The 26,939-nt window shown below is 43.3% G+C and overlaps 4 protein-coding genes across 4 annotated transcripts; all 4 read left to right on the forward strand.

The window, feature by feature from the left end:
• Positions 1-2,610: 2,610 nt before the first annotated feature.
• Positions 2,611-9,040, forward strand: scinla (scinderin like a). Its single transcript, XM_080000571.1, has 17 exons — positions 2,611-2,717; positions 3,517-3,701; positions 3,853-4,007; positions 4,708-4,869; positions 4,985-5,134; positions 5,286-5,375; positions 5,507-5,639; positions 5,798-5,886; positions 6,028-6,243; positions 6,357-6,494; positions 6,615-6,701; positions 6,853-7,023; positions 7,137-7,311; positions 7,571-7,686; positions 7,770-7,847; positions 8,360-8,420; positions 8,506-9,040. The coding sequence occupies exons 2-17, from the start codon at positions 3,521-3,523 to the stop codon at positions 8,631-8,633; spliced, it is 2,130 nt and encodes a 709-aa protein (XP_079856697.1). The 5' UTR covers positions 2,611-2,717; positions 3,517-3,520; the 3' UTR covers positions 8,634-9,040.
• Positions 9,041-9,343: 303 nt separating this feature from the next.
• LOC307228171 (retinol dehydrogenase 8) lies at positions 9,344-11,367 on the forward strand (the record flags this gene model as incomplete). The annotated part of the gene is made up of 6 exons (XM_079997731.1): positions 9,344-9,440; positions 9,733-9,894; positions 9,999-10,178; positions 10,276-10,369; positions 10,827-11,010; positions 11,122-11,367. 6 exons carry the CDS (start codon positions 9,344-9,346, stop codon positions 11,365-11,367), a joined length of 963 nt encoding a protein of 320 aa, XP_079853857.1.
• A 1,050-nt stretch (positions 11,368-12,417) lies between these two features.
• On the forward strand, positions 12,418-15,488 carry dr1 (down-regulator of transcription 1). The gene is made up of 3 exons (XM_080016183.1): positions 12,418-12,768; positions 13,668-13,831; positions 14,309-15,488. The coding sequence occupies exons 1-3, from the start codon at positions 12,549-12,551 to the stop codon at positions 14,453-14,455; spliced, it is 531 nt and encodes a 176-aa protein (XP_079872309.1). The 5' UTR covers positions 12,418-12,548; the 3' UTR covers positions 14,456-15,488.
• Positions 14,531-20,898, forward strand: LOC307228178 (protein wntless homolog; the record flags this gene model as incomplete). Its single annotated transcript, XM_079997743.1, has 12 exons — positions 14,531-14,552; positions 17,603-17,866; positions 18,176-18,300; positions 18,392-18,547; positions 18,648-18,784; positions 19,219-19,387; positions 19,498-19,595; positions 19,702-19,765; positions 19,989-20,132; positions 20,297-20,380; positions 20,518-20,666; positions 20,757-20,898. The coding sequence occupies 12 exons, from the start codon at positions 14,531-14,533 to the stop codon at positions 20,896-20,898; spliced, it is 1,554 nt and encodes a 517-aa protein (XP_079853869.1).
• Positions 20,899-26,939: the final 6,041 nt, after the last annotated feature.

The raw sequence follows: 26,939 nt of genomic DNA on the forward strand, positions 1-26,939 counted from the left end.
AGCTGCAATTAGCCCCTAGTTATGGAAACCTGAGATATGAGAGAGAGAGCGAGAAAGAGAGCATAAGAGAATAAGAGCAGAACGGGGGGGGGGGGGGGGGGGGGTCTTGCAGTGGCAGGGTGCTATTCCTTGCACACAATGGGGGGGGGGGACGTGCTGATGCAGCTGTGTTAGATGTATGGAGCGCTGGGCCTGAAATGTCTGCTCAGGCGTCCAAGAGCGGAATTCGGAACTCTGCATTTACTTTCAGTCTAACTAGATGACCACAATAAAATGCCCTGCTTTTGACATGCCAACCCCACACATTTACAGCCATCATCACTCTCATGCTTGACATTCAATAGTTGGGCTGAACCATAAAGGTATTGGTTGACAGTGACGCAGTTATATGTTAAAAAAAAAAAGAAAAAAAAAAAAAGGATAGGCAAATGGTCTTCTTGTTCAAGCCAGGCATGGGGGAGCTGAACACACCCCTTTTTCAGCAGATCTTTTTACCTTCGGTGTAGTTGCCTCACCTGCAGACAGTCCTGGGGATCTGGGGCAATAATCAAGGTTATAAATTGTATGAAATAGTCCGAAATGTGAAATGATTTGCTTTTAATATAATTTGCATACAATGAGGATGCACATAACTTTATTTTCACCCCCAATCAAAACAAAACAAAACATATGATGTGGACTTGATCCTGCTTAACACGGTGCATATTTAGTGGATAGAGGATTCTTATTTTCATAATAGAAATGTAGCTAAAACTATCAGTAAAATGTTTTTAAAAGTTCTAAGATTTTCTGACACTTGCAGAAAATCAGCTTTAATTTACATCTCAAATAATAATATGTACACTCACTGTACAGTGACACTTTGAGCTGCTATGGCTTGTACCATGAGTGAGAAGAATGATAGCTGCACATGTGAAGCGTGTTCTTTGCAGCACATCATCACGCTCATGTTCGATAGCCAAAGTTAGAGTGAAACATAAAGCCATCACACCCTTTATTTTTTTAAACACTCCCAAAACTCTAGCACAGGGTTGGCTGGGAGAGCCATAAAAGCCAATATTTCTAAATGTATTTCCTTGTGAGCCATATAATATTTAATAACATTTAATGCAACTAAATGCGTGCATTTTTTAAGTAAGGCATACATTTTAAGCGTATAACACATCTCTGAGTACTAAAAAAAGCGTTATATGTATAATAAATGTCTCCTTATTCTTCTTTATAATATTGTTGTTATACTGTAGCTAACCAATAATAATTGAAATACTTTTAACCATTAATGCGACTTCTGGTGCTGCATGGTTTTGCTGATGGCCTTGTAGTCTGGTTCATACGTAGTGAGGTTAAGCTTCATGCAGGCATTGAGGCTTCCATCAGTTAAACGTGAGCGTAGGTTGCTCTTAATGTTTCTCAGATGCCAGAAAGACTGCTCACATGCGTATGTAGAGCCAAACATGGTCAATACGGCAATACTCACACGCTGCATTGTGTGGTATGTGACGGGAAGCTCGTTCCAAGTTTTAAGAATCAGCAGGTCTTCAGCTTCAAGTTCAAGTTCAAGAGATTATTTGTCACATACATATTGAAGTTTTTTCCATTTCTGTCCACTTGTGTTCAGCTGATTGGTCCGACTCGAGGCAGGGAGTTTTCTTAATGTTTGTCTGTCTTACAGAGGGGATCGGCGCACGGGCTCATAAGCAGCCCAACTGTGCCAAGATCCGAGAGGATCATTATTATCAACAATTATTATAATAATCCTCAGTGATATATATTATTGTGGCCTGCATGCCGCATATTGAAATGAACAATAAAACTCTCGCCATGTCGGCGCACCACGGCCAGAAAGAATCTCACGACTCTCACGCCAAGTAGAGGACTTGGCTCGCTACATAGGAACAAGAGCAGCAGGAGGCGGGTCCCCTCCGTCTTGTGTGTATCAACAGTGGTGAAGTTATACTGTAATCAAGACATTATTACGGCTAAAGAACCTGCAATTCAAGTTAAACAAAGTTGTGGGCACATTTGAGTGGAGGGCATGGAGGGCTTTTGCCATATATGAAGCTAGGAAGTTATGTAATCTATTCTGTTTGTGTGTGGTGGTTCATGCAAGCATGCACATGCTTATGAGTGGGCCCGTTTTGTCTTGCAGTGGCAGGGTGCTATTCCTTGCAGGGCCAAAAGTTTGGCTGAACCATAGAGCCAATACACTTGGCTCAAAACTGTCGTGTTAAAACTCGTCTTGACACAACAACAACTCTACCACAAATGCACACACCTTGAGATTCCCATTACACCCGTAGATACAGACAAACTATTTACACACAAAAAGCTAATTCTAGAATTTCAACACCTACAAAGTGGGCTTATGTAAATGATACGATATCTGTTGGGAACATTCAAATGAACATTTCTGACTTTTTTTAGTCGGCTGGCATTTGTTTTGCAGGAACAAAATAGGATATGAAAGGGGATTCGTATGAGACATTTGTTGACAGTGATGCAATTATAAAAAAAAAAAAAAAAAAAAGGGGGGACGGGCGAGTGGACTTCCTGTTCAAGGCAGGCAGGGTGGAGCCAACACACCTTTTTTTTCAGCAGATCTTTTTACAGGCGGTGTAGCTGCCTCACCTGCAGACGGTCCCAGGAATCTGGCAATCCAGCAGCGCAGCAGCACCTTCTTCGGCGTCGCCTCTCTACCGTGTCTACCTATTTGTCAGGTAAGTGAAAATATTTACCGAAAGTTGAACATGTGTATTTACCTTTATTCATTGGGGAGGTAGAAAAAAACAAAAATTTAAGTTGCTACAGTACTATGCAAAATGTAAGGGAACTAGGACCCAAATGCAGAGATTGAGGTGCAGGATTTACAATGGAAAAAAAAACAAAAAAAAAACCCTAACCTTGCAAACGCATTCACACTGGCATGGCAACGAACTGACTGACAGGGCGGAAACCCAACTGCTGACTTAAATACCCAACGACACAGGCCAACACCATGAACTAATTGACACAGGATAAACGAGAAGAGGTAAACAAGCGGGAGACATCTACAGGACACACCCAAGATGACCTACTTGGTCTTGTATGGGAGAATTTTTAAATTTTCAAGCCTACTTGAGGACGTCTGGACTTGTGATTCATTTCATTTTCAACCTTCCCCGTAACATCTTATTTTCCACCGCTTAAAACAAATCCCTTTGTAATTGACTGATGGAAAAGTCAAATCTTATCCTTTTCTCGTGTCCGGATGCCTCGTGATCCTAAAAAGGGATTGTTTTAGACACGTTGCTTAAAGGACGTTGCAGACACTTGGTCAACTAGTGGTTAATTTTCTTCTTTTCAAAAGAGAATATTTTCCTATTGGCTTAATGAAGGGTTTACCTGACCCAGAAGTAAAAAATAAAAATACAGGCAGAGTTTTTAAGCATTTAATAAATATCTGTGTGTTATTACAGTACGGTTGTAAATGCATAGTTGTGTGTGAGTCTCATGATCCCATTCTTTGTCACGCTGCAGAGCCATGGTGCAACACAAGGAGTTTGAGACTGCAGGCAAGGTGCCGGGCCTGCAGGTGTGGCGTGTGGAGAAATCGGATTTGGTGCCCGTGCCCAAGGAAAATTATGGAGATTTCTTCACCGGGGACAGCTATCTGCTGCTCTATACCACCGCTAGCCTTTCTCACAAGATTTACATGTGGCTGGGTAAAATAACGAGATAAGACATCATGTTGTGGTCATAATGTAAATCATGTTCCCCAATATAAATATGTAATACAGTTAGGTATCTTTTATATTTGTTATGTCCTATGACTGTTCAACTTGTGGATTTTAAAGCTACATTTTGCTCGTATAGGAAATGGCAGTTCTGCGCTTGAGAAGGGCGGAGTTTCCATCTTCGCTCTGCAGCTGGATGATTACCTGGGAAAAAGCCCGCAGCAATTCCGTGAGGTGCAAGACCACGAATCAATCGAATTCAAGAAACTCTTCAAGTCCGGCATCAAGTATAAGGTGAGGTTTCTTTTGGTTTCTGTGTTTTGTGTGTGTCCCTTTTATGAATTGATTTCACTTTTCAAGTGGCAACCTAATTAACCTAGTTTTTAAACCAGGGGGGAATGGAGATTTTGTGACAGTAAATAGCAAATATGTTGAGCGACAACATGCTAAAACACCAAATAGTTGCAAATCGGGCTGGTTCAACCGGATTTACGGAAAGCCGGTTCAGCAGTAACCACAGGAACTTATTTACTGCCCATTAAACCTTCTGACATGTAGGGCAGCGGTGCTGTTTCCATAACCAAGTTTGTTTTATGGGACAGGGTTGTTAGCCCTGTGCTCAATCCCCAACCTGGAGGACCAGTGGATTGCTTTTTGTCTCGCCTCTACCCTTCGACCTGCCCAGCATTGGAGGCCCTACCAGGAGATAAATCTCCCGATGGCATAGCTTTAGGGGTCATTGAGACACACAAGCCTTCCAACAATGACAAGGTTGCAATCCAACGGGACCACAGGAACTACCAGTTTGAAAATGTTGGGCTTTCGCCATATTTGAAGCTGGGAAGTTATGTCATCTTTTCTGTTTGTGTGCGGTGTGTTTGGCAGGGTGCTATATGTTTCCAATCTTGGACCTACAATTGCTAGAAGGTATACATCTGCATTTGGTATAAATCTCTTATAATTCAATGTTATTGTCCTTCTTACCTGGTGACAGAAAGGTGGCGTGGCCTCGGGCTTAAAGCACGTCTCGACCAAAGGCGCTGATGTGAAGCGCCTGCTCCATCTTAAGGGTCGGCACTTCATCAGGGCCAACGAGGTCGAGATGAGCTGGGACAGCTTCAACACGGACGATGTTTTCATCATCGATTTGGGAGAGGTGAATGCGACCGGCGCTTGGGAACTAACAACAAAAAAAAATACTGGAGTGCCGCCACCTCACGTCGCTACCGATCAAGTAACCACTTCCCTTGTTCTCCGCTTCGACACGAAAGAAAATCTACCAATGGCGCGGGAGTGAGTCCAACCTGTACGAGCATCTGAAAGCCACTGAGATGTGCAACGACATCCGTGACAATGAGAGGAGCGGCCGCGCCGAGATCGAAATCATTACGGAGGGTTCCGAACCGGAGGCCGTCACTAAGGTGAGTCGACTTCTTGAGGACGGAGTGTTTGTTCCCAGCTGGTGTTGTGGAACAAAAAACAACATGTTCGTCCCATTCCTTTCTGGGACAGAGAGAAATGTCAGGGATGTTATAGGAGTGGCCATTAATGTTCGCGTGTCGATTTATTCAGGTTCTCGGAACCAAGACTGACCTCCCTCCAGCAACCAAACTGGATAACGCCAAAGATACGTCCAATAGGACCAGGGCCTCTCTCTACAAGGTGAATATGCTTTCACAGCATCACAGCACTTACAATGTACACGTGTATCACAAAATTCCTTTAGATATGTGAGGAGTAGTATTTAAGGGATACAAAAAGCTGAGACTTGTGCCTTCTTCTACGTTTTCAAGGTGTCTGACTTGGCTGGTGACATGAGGACAACTTTGGTGTCCGACCACAGTCCCTTCAAACAAGCAGAGCTCTCGCTCAGTGAATGCTATCTCATCGACAATGGAGTGGACAATATAATCTTTGTCTGGAAAGGTACCGCAATATCAATTTTAAAATATTTTCCCCTTGATCTCTGAAATGGTTACACCCCTCCCTAAACTTTCTTAACCCAAGCAGATTGCACAAACACCGGATCTTGTTCATGTTAAGCAAAGATGCCTCTGACCACTCTAACACACCCCTCGCTGCAGGAAAAGATGCCAACACAGAAGAGCGCAAGGCTGCTCTTAAAGCTGCAGATCACTTCATCACAGAAAATAATTACCCAGAGCACACTCAGGTACTGGAGTGATTGTTTTTCAATCGATCAAAGGCCTCTGCTGACAATACTTAGTTTCTCCAAGATTTTTACCATCTGAAAATCAATTTTAATAAACAAACATTTTACTGCAACTCCATCGTCTGATGTTTACTTGCGCAGATCCAAATTCTGCCTGCAGGGGCTGAAACCTCCCAGTTCAAGCTGTTTTTCTGGAACTGGTTGGACAAGGAAGAGACCACCGGCCCAACTGAGGCCTACACCACCTGCAAAATTGCCCAGGTGGAGCAGATCCCCTTCGATCCCACCGTCCTTCACAGCAGCAGCACCATGGCTGCCCAGCATGGCATGGTGGACGATGGCTCTGGAAAAGTGGAGGTGTGACTACTAGAATATTTACACACGATGACGCTGTTATCTTTCTACTCATAAACAGCATATTTTAAAGCATTGCATGCAGTAAAATATGTCTTGCGTGGTATTGTCTCCAGATTTGGCGTGTGGAAGATGGCGATAAAGTCCCTTTGGAGAAGTACAGCTTTGGGCAGTTCTTTGGAGGGGACTGTTACCTGGTATTGTACACCTACAACACTGGGGGAAGGGAGCAATATATCATCTACACCTGGCAAGTACATCAACGGTTCACTGTAGAATAGTGCCAAATAGGGAGACAGCCATTATTCCATTGTATTTATTTCCAAAGTATAGGTTCATTTAACCATGTGGTGGGCTTTACTGTACTCAGGCAGGGGCTGAAGTGCACTAAGGATGAGCTGGTTGCCTCAGCCTTTCTTACGGTCTCCCTTGATAAGGCCATGGACAACAAACCTGTTCAGGTAATATATATTATAAAAGTGTGTCTACTGTATGTGTGGAGTTCTCACTAGCATCAACAGTAGTAGGGCTTCTCCTATTACTTCAGTCATATGTCATTACACAGTTAACGGAAATGGTTGAATTGCGATTTCCACTGTGGTGTGCTGGCAGGTCCGTGTCACTCAGGGTGAAGAGCCTCCTCATCTCGTGAGCCTGTTTAAGCGTAAGCCCATGACTATCTTCTTGGGTGGGAAATCACGTGACGGCGATCAGACTCCGCCAGGTAGCACACGACTCTTTCAAATCCGTCAGAGCTCCACCAAATCCACACGGGCAGTTGAGGTTAATTTCCACTTGTTTACTTTTGACACAATAAATGAGGAATTCCTTGACATGACCGGCCAATTAAACAATGTCTCTCTCCCTCCCTCTCTCTTTTCCTTTCCCTGATCCAGGTGGAGCCAACTGCTACCTCTTTGAACAGTAATGATGTGTTTGTGCTGAAGTCCCCTGATTCTTTGTGGGTGTGGAAGGGACTGGGAGCCAATGAGGGGGAAATTGCTGCGGCCTACTATGTGACCGGTTTGCTTGGTGGAACTCCCATTAAACTGGCTGAGAAGGAGGAGACACGTGAGTGGCATAAATAACATTTTTGCTCATGATGTCTGCTACTAATGGTCAATTCTTCAATAATCAAAGAACTTCAGGTCTTTGCCATCAGTAGAAGCTTTATTCACATCTTCTGTTTCTCTGAAAAGTAACCATATAGACACAAGTGCAATTTATTTGAGATAGACACACGGTGGCATAACCCTGGTATGTCTATGTATGTATTTTCTCCCACACTGCGTAAATAAATGTTTCATTCCACTTTTCTCTAAAACTACAGCTGCTTTCTGGTCAGCCCTGGGTGGGGAGAAAGATTACCAGACCTCCAAGAGCCTTCGGGACAAAGTCAGATCTCCTCGGCTGTTTGCCTGTTCAAACAAGACTGGCAACCTCATAGTGAGTATTTAAGATGAATGCTCCATTGAATCTTTTCTTCTGAATGCCACATGGAGAAGTGTGTTAACTGTATTTATGTTTAGGCAGAAGAAGTGCCTCCGGAATTAACACAGTTGGATTTGGCAACTGATGATATCATGCTCCTGGACACCTGGGATCAGGTAAACTTTTTTGGCCTGTTTTTGCTTTCACGAGTTAGAGAACATATCACAACAGATAGGTTGAGCTGTAGTTTTACTGAGGACATGAGGCTTAATACGAAGTAATACAAGATACAGTACAAGATGATGGTGATGGTGGATGAGAGAAGAGATGGTAACGGTATGATGTTGAATTGGTGGCTTCGGCGTGCAGATGGAGGGTGGAGCACCAGGAGCTTTAACTCAGGGTGGGGGAAAGAGTCTTAAGGGCGTCAGGCCTCAGCCGTGCCTTTGGATGCCCCTTGTGGCTCCTAAGGGATGGAGAAAGTGAAAGAGAGAGCGAGAGAGGCAGAGACTGGGGAGGTGGTGGGTTGCGAAAGCTCAGGCAACCAAAATGACCGGTGGCTCTGACCAGTACATGCATGTAAATATCGACCGGTAGTAGGTGTCAGTTCATTCTGTCCCCATTTTGAGTTGACCATAGTGTCCATAAACCACGCATTTACTGTTTTTACCTCTCTCCCGTTCGCCAGATCTTCCTCTGGATTGGCAACGAGGCCAATGAGACGGAGAAAAAAGGATCGCCTGATATTGGTAAGAAAAGAAAGGTGTATAGATAATCCTAAATATTCATAACGTAAAGAGTGTGTATTCATGCGCTGCTTCTTTCCCCTCACAGCCAAAGGCTACTTGGAATCTGACCCCTCTGGTCGTAGTGGCATTGCCATTACAACCATCAATCAGGGCGCAGAGCCGCCCACCTTCACAGGCTGGTTTCCAGCCTGGGACCCGAAGATGTGGGACTAAGATATTCTGAGTCGCATTTAGACCAGGTTCTAATCGCTGTCGCTAGCAAAGCAAACCCCTTGCAGCCTGCTCTTCCTAAGCTTCAGTTTACAGTATAATCCTTAAAGGGGAAATAAACCATGCAAGATCATCTACAAGACAAGTGCAAGTGCATGACGCCTGAATAGTCTTACTTACCTTGTTTTGTTATGCAATAAAATATACCAATGAGGGGGGGGGGGGGTACATTATATGGTGGTCACATATGTATATACACATATTGTATGTGTATGTACATAGCCACATATATGAACACATATATCTGATTTAAACCATAAGGACACAATTGAATAATAAAAAAATGTTGTTTTAAGTGTAATAACCCACCAATACTGATTTGCCTCCATAATAAATCACTTTTATGCATACACTGGACTTGTTATTGAAAGTTTCTTTCCATATGTATATGCAAATTTACTTAAATGAACTATCACCATACTGTAACAAGGATTCGTCTCACACCATTACCTCTCAGTCGGTGTCAGCACCACGTGCCGGCCGTGAGGGACGCCTCGAGCTCATGTGCTCCAGGCTGTTCTGCTGAGTTTGCAGAGGAGAGGATTAAGGAGTAGGGTTTTAAAGGCGCCTCCACGTCATCTACGACCTTCTCCTCATGTTGTGTCTCATTCCCCTTCTCCGGAACTGAGAAGAAACACTATCACTTACACACAATGAACCAGAAGGTAGTGCTCATCACAGGCTGCTCCTCTGGCATCGGCCTGGCATTGGCCGTCCGCATCGCCAATGACAAGAAGAAGAGATTCATGGGTAAATAAGTACTTTATGATAAGTAGTTTATTTATTTTTTTATATATACTTCAGAAATTGGCCTCAGGTGTGGAGAGGCAAATGACAGTTGTTTTTTAAGTAATTAAAAAAACAAGGTTAATTGATTAAGGTAGCTTATATCACAGGTATAACACATACTTGCGATTGTAGTTTTTTGTGGTCAACGCATCAGACGGGTTTGACAATTCAGATTATTTATCGAATGTTAATGGTTTATTTGTCTATGCCACTTACACTGGCAAAAGTATCTTCCATCTGTTATGCACGTCAGTGTATGCGACCATGAGGGACCTCAGTAAGGGGAAGAGCCTCGTGGAGGCGGCAGGGCGAGCGCTAGGGAGGACCCTGGAAATAAAACAGCTGGACGTATGCGACGAAGCCTCCATCAAAGCCTGTGTGGACAGTCTGCCTGAGCGCAGAGTGGACATCCTCAGTAAGGGCCACTTGGTTCAGTACAGTCAGTAAAAAAGAAAGAAATGAATGTCATGTAACTCTCTCATCTCACCATCCTTGCCATCCTTTATCCTGCTTCAACAGTAAGTAATGCTGGAATGGGTCTGATTGGACCCATTGAGTGTCAGTCTATGAAGGAGATGAAGGCCGTCATGGATACCAACTTCTTTGGACTCGTCCGGTTGCTGAAGGAAATTCTGCCCGACATGAAGAGCAGGAGGCGTGGCCACATTGTCATCATCAGCAGCGTCATGGGTATCCAGGGTGAGGAAGGATGCCTCTCACGTGAGAAAACAACAACCAAATAATTGTTGGGACAAAACACACCCTGACAATAGCGTGTTTTTTTTGGGTGCGGCAGGAATCCTATTCAACGACGTCTACGCCGCATCCAAGTTCGCTGTGGAGGGTTTCTGTGAAAGCATGGCGGTGCAAGCCCTGAGGTTTGATCTAAAGTAAGACCGGCATGTCTTGTGCGTTTACGCGGCTACTGAAGTAAACGCAGAGAATATGTACCTTGTTTATTTTGCACAGTGTCGCACTGCGATATAATTGGACCCAGGAGACAAGAGGATTAGTTTAGAAAATATATGCATCATATATCTTGAGGCCGGGTTCCTCTCCAGGGCTCCAATCATACCTTTAAACCAGCACCTGTGGCCTGCTCGTCCTGACCACCAACATAAGTGTAAGATTGAACTCTCCAGGCATTGTTTACAACGTCATAAAAAATGCTTGAATAACATAGAATTACACTTTTGGAAGGCCCTTCTGAGTTTTAAATTCACCGTGTATAAATACTCCAAAGCCACACTGGCTTACCTTTCCAGTCACAAAAGTATATTTCTTTTGGAGCTACTTAGAGAGAAAATAGATATGACCGTACTCTGTTTCCCTTCCTTTCTGCATTAGGATCAGTCTGATAGAGCCCGGTCCCGTGATAACAGAGTTTGAGCACAAGGTCTACGAAGGGGGGCTGAAGACTGACCTCAGCAAAGCCGACAAAGTGACCGCCGACATGTTCACCGACATCTACCTCAAAAACTACAAACAGATCTTTGAAACATTCGGACAGACGGCTGAAGATGTGGCAGAGGTACGGCGTGGCTCTACCACGGTCCCCTGCGTTCCCTTTCCCTGATTCTGGATTTTGTTTGCCGAGTGTTTAACGGATGGGTCGTGTGCGTTTTCTTTTATCTTTCCCTAGCACACGCACAAAATCATCACCATGGAAAACCCTCCCTTCCGTCACCAGACCAATAGGCTTTACACGCCCATGACCACCCTGAAATATGCAGACCCCGAGGGGGACCTAGCCATCGAAACCTTTTACACCATGGTGTTTGAACATGACAAGGTGTTCAACGCCAGTCTCAACTTCCTCAAGCTGCTGCGCTGGAGAAGCCGCAAGAGCTTCGCCCTGGACAAGGACCAGGACAAGGATCTGAATTGAAGTCTTGATATCGATTTCGATTTCACGTCACAAACGTGTTTTGTTTAGTAGTTTACGCTTTATTTTTTTGTTATTGTTATAGCTGTGTGATAGTTTTCTTTGTGTACTCCATTGTTTTACATTATTGCACTTTTTATCATGCACATTCATCGTCACAATATAAAACAGAATAGAATGCAACTTTTTTTTTTTAGATTGTGTGTATTTCAACAGACTGTTATTATTATTATTATTACTACTATTATTATTATTGGGCTAATAGGCGGTTTTAAAAAAGTTGTAACGTATTTGGTAATTCGGGTGATTTGAGTTTGAGACCCCTGCCTCATCTTGTTTAAAGCACTGGAATATTTGTCGCGTGTGTCTGGATTATTTATCCGTCTGATCTGGGACGATTGTTGAATGTTGGCAACGTTGTCTGCCTCGGCCGACTGGGGGGGGTTCGCGTTTTCGCAGTACCACTAGAGGTGCCGCGTTCCCGACTTCGCCCTGACGACAAAGTGGCCCCGAAACGCCATGGACCGTGATCAGAGGGAACACAACGTCAGCTGCACTAAGGCGCCAGCAGGCGGCGCTGGGCAAACCTCGCGATTCAAGGCGACGAACGAATGACTTCCGGCCTTTTTTTTTTTTTTTGTGCGCGTCTGACGTAACATCCGGATGGCTTTGCAAATGTTGTCCAGAGTGGGATGATATTTGAAATGAATTACCGTAACGCCGCCTGACGTGTCGCTGCATTTTCGCGCACTGGTTTTTTTTTTGTTTGTGTTCGATTGAATCGCCGTGGAGACTTTACGCTGATTAGCGCCCCGTGCCCCCCCCCCCCCCCCCCCCCCAAAAAAAAAAAGAAAACCAGATGCCGGGGAGCGTTCATTGTTAGCGGATTAGCTATGTTCGGTGTTGTGGCCGGCTCTCTCAGGGACCGCCGCTACCAGCTCGCTTGTTAGCCACCACGTAGTCGGCTCCAATGTTACATGGACCCCTTTGGTGGCATTCCGCGCGGCGGTCGCAGTTTCAGTAGAGACGCCGGTTCCGCTCGACGGCCACCGCGAGCGCTAGCCGAAGAGCTAGCCCGCTAGCCAAAGAGCTAGCCCGTCGCTTCACTCCGCTGCCGGTGAAAGGCGTGTTCGGCCGTGGGCGAGGGTGAGATCGGAGACGTGTCGCTTCCCGCCGCCGCCGCCATGGCTTCCTCCTCCGGCACCGACGACGACCTGACCATCCCGCGGGCGGCCATCAACAAGATGATCAAAGAGACTCTGCCCAACGTGCGCGTGGCCAACGACGCGCGGGAGCTGGTGGTGAACTGCTGCACGGAGTTCATCCACCTCGTCTCCTCCGAGGCCAACGAGATCTGCAACAAGTCCGAGAAGAAGACCATCTCCCCCGAGCATGTGATCAACGGTCAGCCCCCCACACAGCCCCCCCCCAGTGCTCACACACACACACACACACACACACACACACACCCCGCCGCTAACACGTGCATTTACAGCTGTCGCCACTATTGTCATCGCCCGATCGCGATTATCCGCGCAGATCACGATCTCTCTGGGGAATCGTGGTGATTTCAGCGCCGCCCACGTCTCTCTCCCAATTTCGAGATTCAATACGTTTATTTGTCACGATCAATACATGTATGCCGTGAGATGTCTTTGCAACGCACCCGGAGATTATGCACAATAGTTTACTAAACCGAACATAATAGCTAAACGAATTACTGCCTAGCTAACTCACTGATTCCCAAAACGCAATGCAGTCATTGAATGAAATAATATAATTCAAATAAGACTCAAAAAGATCATACAAAGTGGTGGTACAAAATAGAAGGGTATAGAGTTATGTATGTAGTATAGGCTATTTGTATTTACAGATATGTGCAGTAAAGTGCATGTGAATAAAGTGAGTATGCAGATATACAGTACAGTATACAACAGTACGACTCAGCAATACAGTACGACCGACTAGAACAGCAATACAGCGCAGTATGCAGTAACCAAGAACAGTGATACTGTATGCAGTATAGTATGCTACATACAGTACAGTAAGGCATAACCAATGTTAAAAGTGATAACCAATGTGAGTTAGTTGAGGAGAATTAACTGATGTGCACTATTATAGACATTGTAGTGTATTGGACTTACTAATACTTGTTGTTATTATTATTTTTGTTAATAATCTAATCAATCACAGTCATCTGTACGGTAATTAATCATTAAAATCTTATGATCATGACAGCTCTGTCCTTTCTTGAGTGACGTGTCACATTATGCATGTTGACCGTTTTTTCCGGGCCCGCGCAGCGCTGGAGAGTCTGGGCTTTGCATCGTACATCACCGAGGTGAAGGACGTCCTGCAGGAGTGCAAAACAGTGGCGCTGAAGAGAAGGAAGGCGAGCTCCCGGCTGGAGAATTTGGGCATTCCGGAGGAAGAGCTCCTCAGGCAACAACAGGAGCTGTTTGCCAAGGTGAGATCCGTCCGAGTTCCGTTTCACCCTCCAACCCCTGCGGGTTGATTGGGGGTGTGACATAAGACGGAGGGGTCTTGTAATCGCTCTGAAAGGGGTTGTTTTTCTTCTGTCGTGGTGGTCTGTCTGCACACTATCCAGTTACGTGGCTACCAAGTAAAAAGAGAGTACATTGAGATTAAATATTGATTTGAAATGATTTTATTACAACTGTGCCTAGTTCAAGAGAGTCCACACCGATGCTGCCTAAAATGAGGGAATCCAGGTGCAGAAGGGTTTGCCCACGGCAATAATCATTATTAACCCACAGCATCATTATTCAGAAATAACTGACCGCTGATTGATGCTATTGGCCAATGCAAGGTCTTTGTCAATCACTGGCGGGGGGCCGGATTCAGAAAAGCGGTTTATAACATCCCATTGTTATCACGCAGTAGAAAAGCAAGGATCGCCGTGTTGACTGCGTTTGCGTTGCAGGCGCGGCAGCAGCAGGCGGAGCTGGCGCAGCAGGAGTGGCTGCAGATGCAGCAAGCCGCGCAGCAGGCGCAGATGGCGGCGGCGTCCGCCAGCGCCGCCCAGCAGGCCGGGTCCTCCCAGGACGAGGACGAGGAGGACGACATTTGATCCCCGGTGGATCCAGCCGTGGACCTCGGCTGGATCCCTTCCCCTTGGACGGCGTCGGCGTTCACCTCCCCAGCTATGCTGTCGGTGGAGAGCGGAGGTTTGGGATATTTGCCGGCGTAGCGTCGTAGAGAGCGCGCCGGCGTGGACAGTTTCCTCGAGGAATGGGATTTCTAGGCGACCACATGTTTTGTTTTTTTTGTTTTTTTTGAAGCAGTACCAGAAACCACCACATTTTTTGGATTAAGATGGTGTTATACAATTTTTTCAATTCATCTCCTCTTTTCCTTTTTTTTTTTTTTCCAAGTTGCTTATGTTTTGTTTTGTGTTGAAGTTATGTGAGTAATTTGTTGCTATAAAGATGGCGTAGGAATGGACTGGTCACTGATTTGGGCTCGAACATGACAAGTGGTCACTTTGCTGAGTACTGCTCCTTTATCTTAACTCTGTCATCTGTTGTAATTGATACATTTTGACACTTATGAAAACTGCTCATAAATAATTTTAGAGCAACCGATTCTGCCTTGTTGTTTTTGGCTTCATTTTTTTGTTTGTTTTTTAACATTTTTTTTTTTTTTTTTTTTTTTTTTAACTCATGGTCCCCAACCCCAATTTATTTGCTCAAAAGGATATTATATGGGAGGGTAAATGTATTTGGATTTTTGTTGAATAGAAAAAATACAAATGACTTTGTTTTATCTAAGCTCAGTTGAACTGTTTCTGTTTCTTACTTTTCATACTTTCAACCTCTGTTGCTATTTCGTCCCACCTTTCCAAATTGACTTGTAGAACCAAAGATGGAGGGCTGCCCCCATGTTTCTGAGGTTCTGTGTTGTGACGTTCAGTTGCCGATTGCAACCAAATCTAACGTACACAGTGACAGTGGTTAACCTTTACTTTTGTCAGACGCTTAGATATCCTGGCCAAATGTGTTACTTTTTCTCTGGGCGGTATCAAACACTTGAAATGACTGGTGAATCCTTTGTAAAGTTGAGTTACCTAGTTGTGATGCACATTCACTTGCCTACTACAATGTTGTATTCTGTAAGCAATAAAGAAAACATGTTTTATAGACAAATCTGTTTGGTTTGCTTTGATTACTGTTTTGTCCCAAAACGTGCAAATATCACCGCTCGAGACCATATGATTGCGTGTGTTGGTAGCCTGCTATTTTTAGACATTCGACGCTATGAGACGTGGAGCAGGTCGATTGGAAACCTTGACGCATTTGAGCCCCTGCGTAGAACGTGGTCTTGCAGTCTGCATGCTGTGCCTGCTGTGGACAGTCGCAAAAAAAACTTTTAATTTGGTTCCTTCACTGTTTTGGAAATGACCGGAGCAATAATTGAGAACATGAGCACGAAGAAGTTGTTCGCATTAGGTTTTCTCGGGCTGCTTTTTGAAGTGCTGACTGTTTTAACCGGGGCATTAATCGGTAAGTAACTCTCCCAATTTAATTCCACTGATTTTTTTTTTTTTTTTTTTTTAATATGTAACTGCATTAGCTCATATTTAGCTGACCATCACTGCACTGTTTAAAAAATTTAATGTTTTTAGAACTATAGTACTCAAGTACATTTTTGCACTGTTTTAAATAGCCTACTGCAGATTAAGCTCTGACAAAATCAGTAACTTTTTTCAAGATTCAAGATTTTTTTATTTGTCACATACATATACATACTTCCATACATATATGCAGTGAAATGTAATGCAACGCACCCGGTGATAGCACACAAGAAGTCCTAGGAAAAAGTACTAAAATAAAATAAAAAGTAGAAAATTCCTTTCTAATAGACCGACTAACTGACTCCTAAAACGTAATACAGTAAGTGGAATACTTATAGAATAAGATAAAAAATATATAGAATAAAATACAATAAAAAATAAATTGAAATAAAATGGAATAGGTTGAAGGAATATGGCTATGTATATACAGATATGTGCATTTAAAGTGGCATGTGAATTAAAGTGGCATGTGAATGTGAATAGTGTGAGGTAGTGTTTGGGATAATACAGCACAGTATACAACAGTACGGCGCAGCAATACGGCATCACGAACAACCCTGAACAGTGATACAGTATGCGGTACAGTATGCTACATACAGTACAGTAGGTAGTGGAGCCTAGTGCATGGCTCAGTGAGGACCCCTGGTGAGGTCAGCGTTGACAGTTCTGATGGCTTGAGGGAAGAAACTCCGTCTCAGTCTCTCTGTTCTCGCTGCGTGACTGCGGAGGCGCTTGCCTGACCGCAGCAGCTGAAACAGTCCGTTGTTGGGGTGATGAGGATCCTTCATGATCCTACGGGCTCTGCTACTACACCTCCTGGTGTATAACTCCTGCAAGGGGGGGAGGGTAGTTCCAGTGGTACGTTCAGCTGAACGCACCACCCTCTGCAGGGCCCGCCTGTCCTGGGCAGTACAGTTCCCAAACCAGGCAGTGATGTTGCCTGTCAGGATGCTCTCCACTGCTCCAGAGTAGAAGGACTTGAGGATCCTCACCGAGACCCCGAATTTCCTCAGCTGCCTGAGGTGGTAGAGACGCTGCCTCGCCTTTCTCACCAGAGTGTCTGTGTAATATGTAACTGCATTAGCTCATATTTAGCTGACCATCACTGCACTGTTTAAAAAATTTAATGTTTTTAGAACTATAGTACTCAAGTACATTTTTGCACTGTTTTAAATAGCCTACTGCAGATTAAGCTCTGACAAAATCAGTAACTTTTTTACTGCTTCAATTGTTCTGACAGTTTACAGTTTGTTTTGCACATTCTCTTAACATATCCAAATAATTATTATTTGTACAGCGCCTTTCATACACATGTAACTCAAAGTGCTTTACATTAATAGAAGGCAATCAACAGAAATAATAAAGAAAAAAGGAAGATGAATTTAATAAAAATAAATATTGTAATCCATTCCATTTTTGGGCCTTATTTATGTTCAACTATTAGCCTGCGTTGGTCTGGTCTTGAACTACTCCGAGAGATTCTCAAATAATTCCGAAAATATTCCTACTGGCAGTTTTGGGTCCTTTTTAAATGGATCAAACCCGTGATCACTGCTCTTGAATGCACTTAATCCTCAAGTCATTCTAAAAATCATTTTCTCAAATTAATAACAACAAACTGACAGTAACGTTCCTCCCTCCCAGCGCCCAGTCCCACTAACACCATCCGCTACCTGGCCACCAAATGTGTGGACCAGCAGAGAGCCAGGGCGTGGCAGGAGCCCTGGGGTGGCAGCCAGTGCCAGAAGATCCCAAACTTCGACGACGCTCTCGCAAAATCACTGGACGCCAACGACATAGTTTTTGCCGTGCATGTGCCCGTGCCCGGCCTGGAGATGAGTCCCTGGTTTTTATTCCTGTTGGTCATCCTGCAACTGGACATCGCCTTCAAATTTGTCAATCAGATCGGTAAAGGTCCCAAAGAAAATTCCCAAGTGTTGATACAGACGTTTATTGCAAGGTTTAATGTGTATTGTATATATAGCCAATTATTCTATGTTTTTGTTCATTTTTTTGCTGTATTTGGTATTGCCGAATTTTCCAAAAAGTTACCATTTTTTCTTCTATTTCTACTCATATTTCTTTATTATTATTATTATTATTATTATAGCTATTATTTGTACACCACCCTTTGAGGCATTGATTTCTCTTGTCTTTCTAATTCTATGTGGATGCGGATTAAATGAGTTGGAATGAATATGACTGATTTTGGTCTAGAGGATGATGTCCTCGTCACTATTGATGCCGGTTTAGCGTACAGGGACGATTCCGTGTCTGAGTGGACAAAGATGCATCACTCATTGGAGCAACGCCCGCTCAGGTGCCTGTTTTCCATCCCCAAGGTGAATGAAGCAATAAATAATAATCGAACGGAGTTCCAACGGAACATGTTTATCTCAGAGAGACCGTGTGGCTGTTTCATAATTGTCGTAGACGTTTGAAAACGAAGGCCGCTTCTATGACTGCGACCCCGTACCGTTAATGGAGCTTGGGAGCACGGTCCACAAGTACTACCTGCTCAACGTACGGCTGCCCGTGAACGACACCGTGAACGTCGGCATCGGAGAGATAAAGGACGTCCACGTAGTGGTGAGTCCGCCACCGTTTCACTGTGGCTGTGGTTATACTGTAGTAGGAGTGTTTTTTTCCTGACACCTTGTCTCTCGCATTGTTGGTTTCTTCCTTGAAGGGAATCCATCAGAACGGAGGTTTCACTAAAGTGTGGATCAGCCTGAAGGGCGTCTGCGGTCCCTGGGTCCTCACAGCCACCGTTTGGTACTGGAGGAGAATCAGCCTCATGATGAGACGACCGGTTCTTTTGGAAAAGTATGAATCGTAGTTCGGGGGGAATATTGCCTACTTCTAAATAATTACCAGGCCTGCTCACTGTCGTCTTATGCCCTGACTTAGAAATGCTCTGATTTGATTTGATTTTTTTTTTTTTTTTTAAAGGTATGTGGTGTAATGCAGCGCCAGTTCTTTGCCCTTAAGCCGATCTAGCGAGTGCACCCTCTCAGGCCCCGGTGCTCTTTCGATAGTATAAGTGGTTTAATGTGGCATCTTAGTCTTACTTCAAGGGACATACAATGCCCCGAGGTGTGACACAGATATGGAACGAAAGAGGACGGGAAAATTGTGTGATCCTAAGTGGTGCACAGGTCTCGCAGATGCGGGTTAACAATCCGCTTGTGGCACAAAGTCGTTTCTCTTTTCAAAAGTGCCGGTTCCACTGTCTGCGATATGGACTTTTACCCGTGTAGGCTGGCGCTGGCCCTGGGCGTCTCCACGACGATCCTCAACCTGCCCACGGAGTGCTTCTCCCTGGGGGCGGAGTGGACCTGGACGCTCCTGCTTGAGGACGTCCAGCAGGGATTTTTCTACTCCGCGCTCTTTTGTTTCTGGGTCATCTTCTGTGGAGAACACCTCATGGTCAGTACCGCGCACGCGCTTTCGCCCGCCTCCTCCCAAATCGATATTTACACACACACACACACACACACGGTGACGTCTTCTCTTCCCGCGGCGGTACGACGATCCAGGACCAGAGTCAAAGGAATCGACTCTCAGCTTATTGGTGGCAGGTTGGACTGGTGGCCTTTGGCTCATCCATTCTCCTCATCTTTGACCTGATTGAGAGGTATCTTTCCCCTTTTACTATATGCTGTATACAGTATATGTGTGCGTAAATAAGGCATTCGTATTGATGATTGTATTTCATGCTTATTGCATCTTATTTCATTTAGGGGCCGCCAGCTGAGCAATCCTTTCTATAGCATCTGGGCATCGGCTTTTGGAACAAAGGTCGCAGTATCCTGACACCTATGGACGTTTGAAATATATTATTATTATTATTTATTTATTTTTGTTACATGTTGACCAGCAACTGAAAATGCGGATCCTAGCAATCAATTAGCAGCGCTTTGAATTAAATATTGGTTCAATGTATTCCTCATTATTTCCCTTCTCTTCTTTTTCCACCCCGGTGCCGTGTGCCGCTGTCACTCCGCCATCCTCCTTAACAATCCTACAGATAACCTGCATCATCATGGCTGGGATTTCGGTGTTCCTCTACCTGCTCTCCCTGTGTCTCATGGTCTATCATGTATTGAGAAACATCGGTGGGAAAATGCAGCAACTCCCCGCAATGCCAGAAGCAAGGAAACAACACTATAAGGTTTGTTTTATTTGTTTTTTTTTGTTTTGTTAATTGAGTGAAAAGTAAAAGTAAAAAAAAAATAAAAAACAAACAAAAAAAAAGTATTTATATATAACATATACGCCGAAGAAACAAACACCGTACGAAATGTTCAGTTGTGTTATAAAATCCGCTCTTTGCAGGGTGTCATCTTTCGCTTCAGGTTTCTGATGTTGGTAACTCTGGCTTGTGCAGTGATGACCGTCATGTTCTTCATCATAACTCAGGTGAGGAGAAAAAAAAAAACAAAAAAAACCCCCCAAAAAAACCCCCTCCAAGGTCTATCGTGTTCTGTTTTGTCGTGAAACACTACACCGATATCCACACACACAACCCAGCCCAGTGTCCTAAATGTTCCCCCCAGGTGGTTGAGGGACACTGGCGCTGGGGCCGTCACACCCTCCAGCTGCACAGCGCCTTTCTGACCGGGATCTACGGGATGTGGAACCTGTACGTCTCCTCCATCCTCTTCCTCTACGCCCCGTCACACCAGCACGGGAGGAGGAGGGCGGGGTACGGAGGGGGAAAAGGTGAAAAAAAAAACAACAACCCGCCGCCGGCGTTAAATTGAACGAGATTGTTTGCGGTGTCGTCCGCTGATAGATCCTTCACCAAATGTCCCTCGCCACTGGTAGACGCGCGGGGAGCGGTGGCAAGCCAGGAGACCCAGCTCACCGTCTGTTCCCAGTCCGAGCGGGCGCCGACAGAGGCCTACAGGATGAGTGGAAAAGTGGCGCAGGAATAGTCCACCTGAATTTACGCGACAGTAAGAGATTTAACGGGAACTCACCGTGGACTGCATGCACATTCAAATATGAAGTCGCGTGAAATTGTGACCAGAAAAATATGAGGTAAGCAAATGTAGTGAGTGTTGGTATTATAGAAACCCCTTTTTTATTTTTATTTTTTGCAACAATCCAGAGCTTGATGGTGATTTCATATATATACAATAGAATAATATTTTTACCCATCTTCACAAAACGTTCCTCAACTTCTAAATGTTTGAAACCACTAAAAAATAAAACAATTCCGACTGCATTCTTGTCACATAAACCTCACCGTGTAGACATTTATGGAAATGCTTAGCATGGACTTAATGGCTATTATGTAAAATACGCATTTTTCATTTCAGTTCTCACATGATGGGGTCGTATGGACGTATGTTATGATCAGTTTGTTTCATTTGCATGTGATGTATTCATTTCATCTCGTTATAATGTAGGGACAATTGATTAAACTGTACGCAATGCCTTTATTAATTCAGTGTGTGCTGACTTATAGTACTTAAGTAAGTAAGTAAGTAAGTAAGTAAATTAAGTAAATTAAGCTTTATTTGTTAAGAAATATACATAGTAATGTGTAGGAATATACATGTAAACATAGAGTTGACATAAAAAGAAAGATACAACTTTATGAAACTTTATCAAATCGACATAAAAAATGTAAGTGTATCTTTTTAGGTGCTGGTTAAAACATATTTGGCCGATCTAATAAATCGGTCTACGTGAAAACAAAACAACAACAATAATAATAATGACAATAACTTTCTCCTCTTCTCTTTAACTGAACTTGAACGCGCATTTTCCGTTTGTACAAACAGGGGGCGCCATTTTGCAAGCAAACAGTCCGAGCAAAGTGACATGGCCCGCTCGCCGCAGTCCGTGCGTGTGTGAAATGAAAGGTTGTTTTGTGGTGCAGCTGACACCGTTACGCCGGGGACAGAACGCGGCCACGTTTCATTTCGTTCGCTCCAATCCGACGGAGACGTTTTAATGCCGGACAGACGTCCCCGACTTCAGCGATATAACTTCGACGCGCCGACGTTTCGCCGGGAGTGGAGATCTGGTGAGTGGACGGCGGGTTGTTTTAACCACCTCCAAATAGTTGTGCAATCTTTCGTAAAACCGTGAATACTAACACACAATATCCACCTAGGAGAGGGTTTCTGTTTCGCTTTTTCTAACAGTGGACACCAAAGGGTCCGGTTGGCTTTTTGCTTTGAGAATTTGATATAAAGATTGATGATGATAATAATAATAATAATCATAATAATAATAATAATAATAATAACCATAATAATAGTAATAATAATCACATAATAGTAATAACAATACTACTACTACTACTACTACTACTACTACTACTACTACTACTAATAATAATAATAATAATAATAATAATAATAACAACAATATAATAATAATCATAATAATAAATAATAATAAAAAATATATATGTAATATATTCTTGTTTCAGCTATTTATTCATTATCAAAGTCTCTTTTTCTTGATTGATTGAACTTGAACTTCTATCCATCTATCTATCTATCTATCTATCTATCTGTCTGTCTGTCTGTCTGTCTGTCTGTCTGTCTGTCTGTCTGTCTGTCTGTCTGTCTGTCTGTCTGTCTGTCTGTCTATCTATCTATCCATCCATCCATCCATCCATCCATCCATCCATCCATCCATCCATCCATCCATCCATCCATCCATCCATCCATCCATCCATCCATCCATCCATCCATCCATCTATCCATCCATCCATCCATCCATCCATCCATCCATCCATCCATCCATCCATCCATCCATCCATCCATCCATCCATCCATCCATCCATCCATCCATCCATCCATCCATCCATCCATCCATCCATCTATCTATCTATCTATCTATCTATCTATCTATCTATCTATCTATCTATCCATCCATCCATCCATCCATCCATCCATCCATCGATGTAAGTGGATTTACATAAGTAACAATAAAACATAATTGCAATTTAGTATTTTTTTTTCTCGGGTGCTTTGTCCATCAGTGAATCAAATAGATCAAAGGGTGATTGGACTCTTATCGGTTGTTGTGAACGTGCGTTGAATGTCACAAGGAAGACAGTATTCTAATGAGATGGTGCTCCATCAACAGAGTTTATAATCCGTGCTCTTGAATCAACTGGTGCTGTGCGTCCACCAAAAAGAAAGTATCCACTTAAGTGTCCAAATACATTGCTAAGAGCCTCCCTTAAAATCCGTCTTTGGTTTCAGGACGTCTTTCCATTGAAGGTCTTATTATTTGTTTTAGTAAGACATTAAGTGTTCTGGATCTCCTCCTTTTCGATCCATATACTACTACACTGATTGCTCTACACCTTGTCACCATTTCGGGGCGGGTGTCAGGATAGAAGTTAAATTAAACCAAAAGTATTATATTCAGCATAAATGATAAAACACATCAGATGTCACTTCAGATCTTTCTCTTTTTCCGTTTGTAAGGATAGCTTTACTTGCTTGGGTGCTTGTGTCCCTTGCAAGTACAGGGGTGTGTTTGACATTAACTTTAAAATAGTGTTTAGTGAGGCCAAACAGCACATGGAGAGATGGTCGGCCCTCCCCCTGTCCCTCCCTGGGGGGGATCAATTCTGTAAAAATGACCGTCATGTCCAGATTTTTATTCCTCTTTCAAGCACTCCCAATCTTTATCCCCAAATCATTTTGTTAAGGAATGAAATTATTGCACATCTGCTTTTATTTGGACTAAAAATATACCTTGAATAAGGAAAGAATATTTGGAAAGACAAAAAGGAGATGGTGCTCTGTCTTTACCCAATTATTTGTATTACTATTGGGTGGCCAACATTCACAAGTTGTTGTTTTGGGTCCCTGATTTATCGGAGGATGAGTCTCCATTTTGGTCTCTTATTCATGGCTCTCTAAAGATATGGTCTCAGTTTAGAACCCTCTTTAAACTTAAACAAGCTCTTATTACTTCCCCTATTTTGGCAGATGTCAATTTTGCCCCCTCGCTCACAGACTCATCTTTTCAATTATGGCACAGGAGAGGGATCAAGTGTGTGAAGGACCGTTTTATTTCTTTTGAACAGTTAGAGAAGGATTTTAATATTCCCCAGTCAGATTTCTTTAGATACCTACAGGTACGCAGTTATGTGAAAGCGCACTTCTGTCTCACAACTCCACAGAGTGACCTGGATAGATGTCTCCCACATCACTTACCCGCTTAACAAGGCAGTGGTAGGAAGAGTTGGGAATTACCATATCAGATATAAATTGGCGGGCTGCAATCACCTCGGTACACTCATCATCAATACTCATCAGACATGGCTTGTTGCAGTTTAAGGTTTCTGCATAGGCCACATTTATCTGCGAGTAAGCTGGCCAAACTCTACCTTGGTTAAGACACAACCTGCATCAAGTGCAGTCGAGACCTAGCTCCTCAGTCACATGTTTTGGTTATGTCCCAATTTCATTTATGTGTAATATGGTTATTGATCCTGATCCATTGACTGCATTGCTTGGTGTAGTCCCGCAGGGAACACCGATCACAACCGATCAGGCTGAGGCAATAGCATTCTTCACCTTACTTCTACGTCTGATTCTCCTGATTGGAAGAAAGTTATGCCACCTGAAGGAAGTAATGTCCTATCTTAAGCTGGAACAGCTTAAATACACTGCCTGAGCCTCCACCGAGAAGTATTATGAGGTCCGGCAACCATTTCTGACCTATTCTTTGATTGAGTTCCACTTCATTAATACAAGGTAGCCAACCCCCTTTGTATTTTATTAGATTTTATTTGATTTTTTTATTTTTCTTAATTTTGATTTGCCATTTGTATTTTCGTTTTGTTTCAAACTAATTTATTCATTAAGTGCCAATTTTTTGTACCAAAGTGGTATCTCACTGACGGTTCATAATGACGAGCAGTAATTTGTTTGTGTGTTTCCATGTTTGTCTTATTTTGGAGAATTGAGTACTACTGTGAGTGTACAACATACTGTTTGTGAAAAATGAATAAAAATGTTTATATAATTAGTGTTCTCTGTGGTAAAGTTAGTTATTGAGGAAGTTGTCGAGGAAGTAATGAAGCTAGGTTCATTGACCCCCTCCTTAAATTGTGTGTGTCTGGTGGGAAATTATTCTGAAATATTCAATATTTCAGAAGAAGTGAGTACAGTTGTCTGATTCTTCAACAACAGAAAAAGCCAAAGGAAAGGCTCATAGGTTCTGTAAAACCCACAGAAACTATTATTTTTCTTGGCCATGTGTCTGGAAAGCTGGGTGATGATGAACTGTGTTTATCCCCATCCCTAGGTTTAAGGATTGCAGTAGCCCTAAAACTAAAATTGTAAATTTAATAATAATAAAGCTTAATAATATATCACTCAGGCCACTTTGCCTGTAATGCTTGTGTTTGTAGATGACCGGTGATGCTGATGGACTATGTACATTTTTGGCCCTTTTAGAGTAAGTTTAAGGTGAGGCTGCAATATGGCAGATCCATATCATTCTGCTATTCTGTCAAACCTCACAGAACAATTACATATCCACTGTCACTACGGCGGATCATTCCAGCAACACCTTGATCCAGCAGCTCTCTGACACTTATACAAACCTGTTGCGATCATCTGGCCTGCTCAAAAAGGTCCTGGCGCTGTTGGAAATCTTCTGTCCATGCACAGAGGTGATGTAGGAATGATGTCAATAGGCTGAGAGGGGGTATGTGTGTTGTAAAATATAAAAGCTTTTGCTTGGATGGCTCCATGGCGAGTATAATTAGACTATGCGTAATTAGACTTTCCAATGCTTGCAAGTAGTCAGTTTTGCTGTGGTTTGTTCTTTATGAGTTACACATGGTATTTAATAAATGGAAACACTAGTCGCCTTGTTCCATGATCGGCTCTCAACTTGTTGGAACTTCCATTTACTACTGAATCATGTTGCAGTCACTGTATTATAGTCCGTCCGCTGTGGTCCGGTGAACAATCAAGGAGCTTCCAATCATTCACTTACAGAACCAGTTACTCTATATGACAGCAAAGTTAACTTTTGTTTGCACTTATGGATTTTATAATTATTTTAAAGTGAGCAGAGTGACCACTCCGATGATATCTTTGAGTTGGACGGGTTCCTGACTGGTTGAATAGATGTTATTATCAACAGGCTGTAGTCACCCGGTTGCAAAGAGGCAGAATGAGTGTGCAAGAAGGGTTTGTGAATGGGTGTGCACACATATGTCACTTTTGGTGATAAAATCTGGTATTTGTATAAATGTATCTGTTTGTCTAAATGTGGTGACTGTGGAATGAATGTTTTGCGTCAGGGTGTGCCATTGAAAGCATTAGAAATTTCAAAAATTCAAAAAATGCTGGAGGTGGCTTTTAATAATTTCGTCCCTTGTTGTCCTAATAGAATGCCCTCTCTCTGGTTACAGTTCCAACCCATATTCGGTGTTATGCAGATCCGAGCAAAGGATTAATCCTTGCTTGCTCAGTGTTGAAAACCTTTAAAGCTAAGGAGGTGATGGTGTTCAAGGCTCACCATCCTGTTTTAAGGTGACTTGTAATAGAAGAACATATTTGAGGGATCTAATCAGTAACTTGGGGGAGCTGATCAGCAATAAGAGGGAATCATTTTGAATTTAAGGGAATTTTAATGGTCATTGATCGTGTCTTGCTGACTGAGAATGGGCTTCATAGAAACCAGTTCCTTTGACCATTGAAACAATGAGATCACTGACCGTTAACCAATAAATCACCAAGCCAGTTCCCTTTTTTTTCTAGCCAACCATCAATGGATCCACACTGATGGAACAGGGTTGCAATTTTGCAATTTTGCAAGGGTTACATTTATCAATCACCAGTAATTCATCTATCCTTGAAATCATCAGATCCAACCATTCAAAGTAAAAGTCCCTTAAACATCTGTGGCAGATCCGCCTGCCACACGCCATCCAAGTGGCGTTTTCAGGCCCCTCCGACACAGAGACACAGACGGT

This window comes from Zeus faber (genome assembly GCF_960531495.2).
Source record: "Zeus faber genome assembly, chromosome: 1".
NCBI lineage: Eukaryota > Metazoa > Chordata > Actinopteri > Zeiformes > Zeidae > Zeus > Zeus faber.

What these genes read in the sequence shown, in the direction of transcription:
- scinla (XM_080000571.1), top strand. Translation starts at nt 3,521, where the DNA reads ATGGTGCAACACAAGGAGTTTGAGACTGCAGGCAAGGTGCCGGGCCTG. An exon ending in AACCGGAGGCCGTCACTAAG is followed by an intron (nt 5,135 to 5,285) that starts GTGAGTCGACTT and finishes CGATTTATTCAG; the next exon opens with GTTCTCGGAACCAAGACTGA. An exon ending in CCAGGGCCTCTCTCTACAAG is followed by an intron (nt 5,376 to 5,506) that starts GTGAATATGCTT and finishes TACGTTTTCAAG; the next exon opens with GTGTCTGACTTGGCTGGTGA.
- dr1 (XM_080016183.1), top strand. Translation starts at nt 12,549, where the DNA reads ATGGCTTCCTCCTCCGGCACCGACGACGACCTGACCATCCCGCGGGCG. An exon ending in CCCCGAGCATGTGATCAACG is followed by an intron (nt 12,769 to 13,667) that starts GTCAGCCCCCCA and finishes GGGCCCGCGCAG; the next exon opens with CGCTGGAGAGTCTGGGCTTT. An exon ending in AACAGGAGCTGTTTGCCAAG is followed by an intron (nt 13,832 to 14,308) that starts GTGAGATCCGTC and finishes TTTGCGTTGCAG; the next exon opens with GCGCGGCAGCAGCAGGCGGA.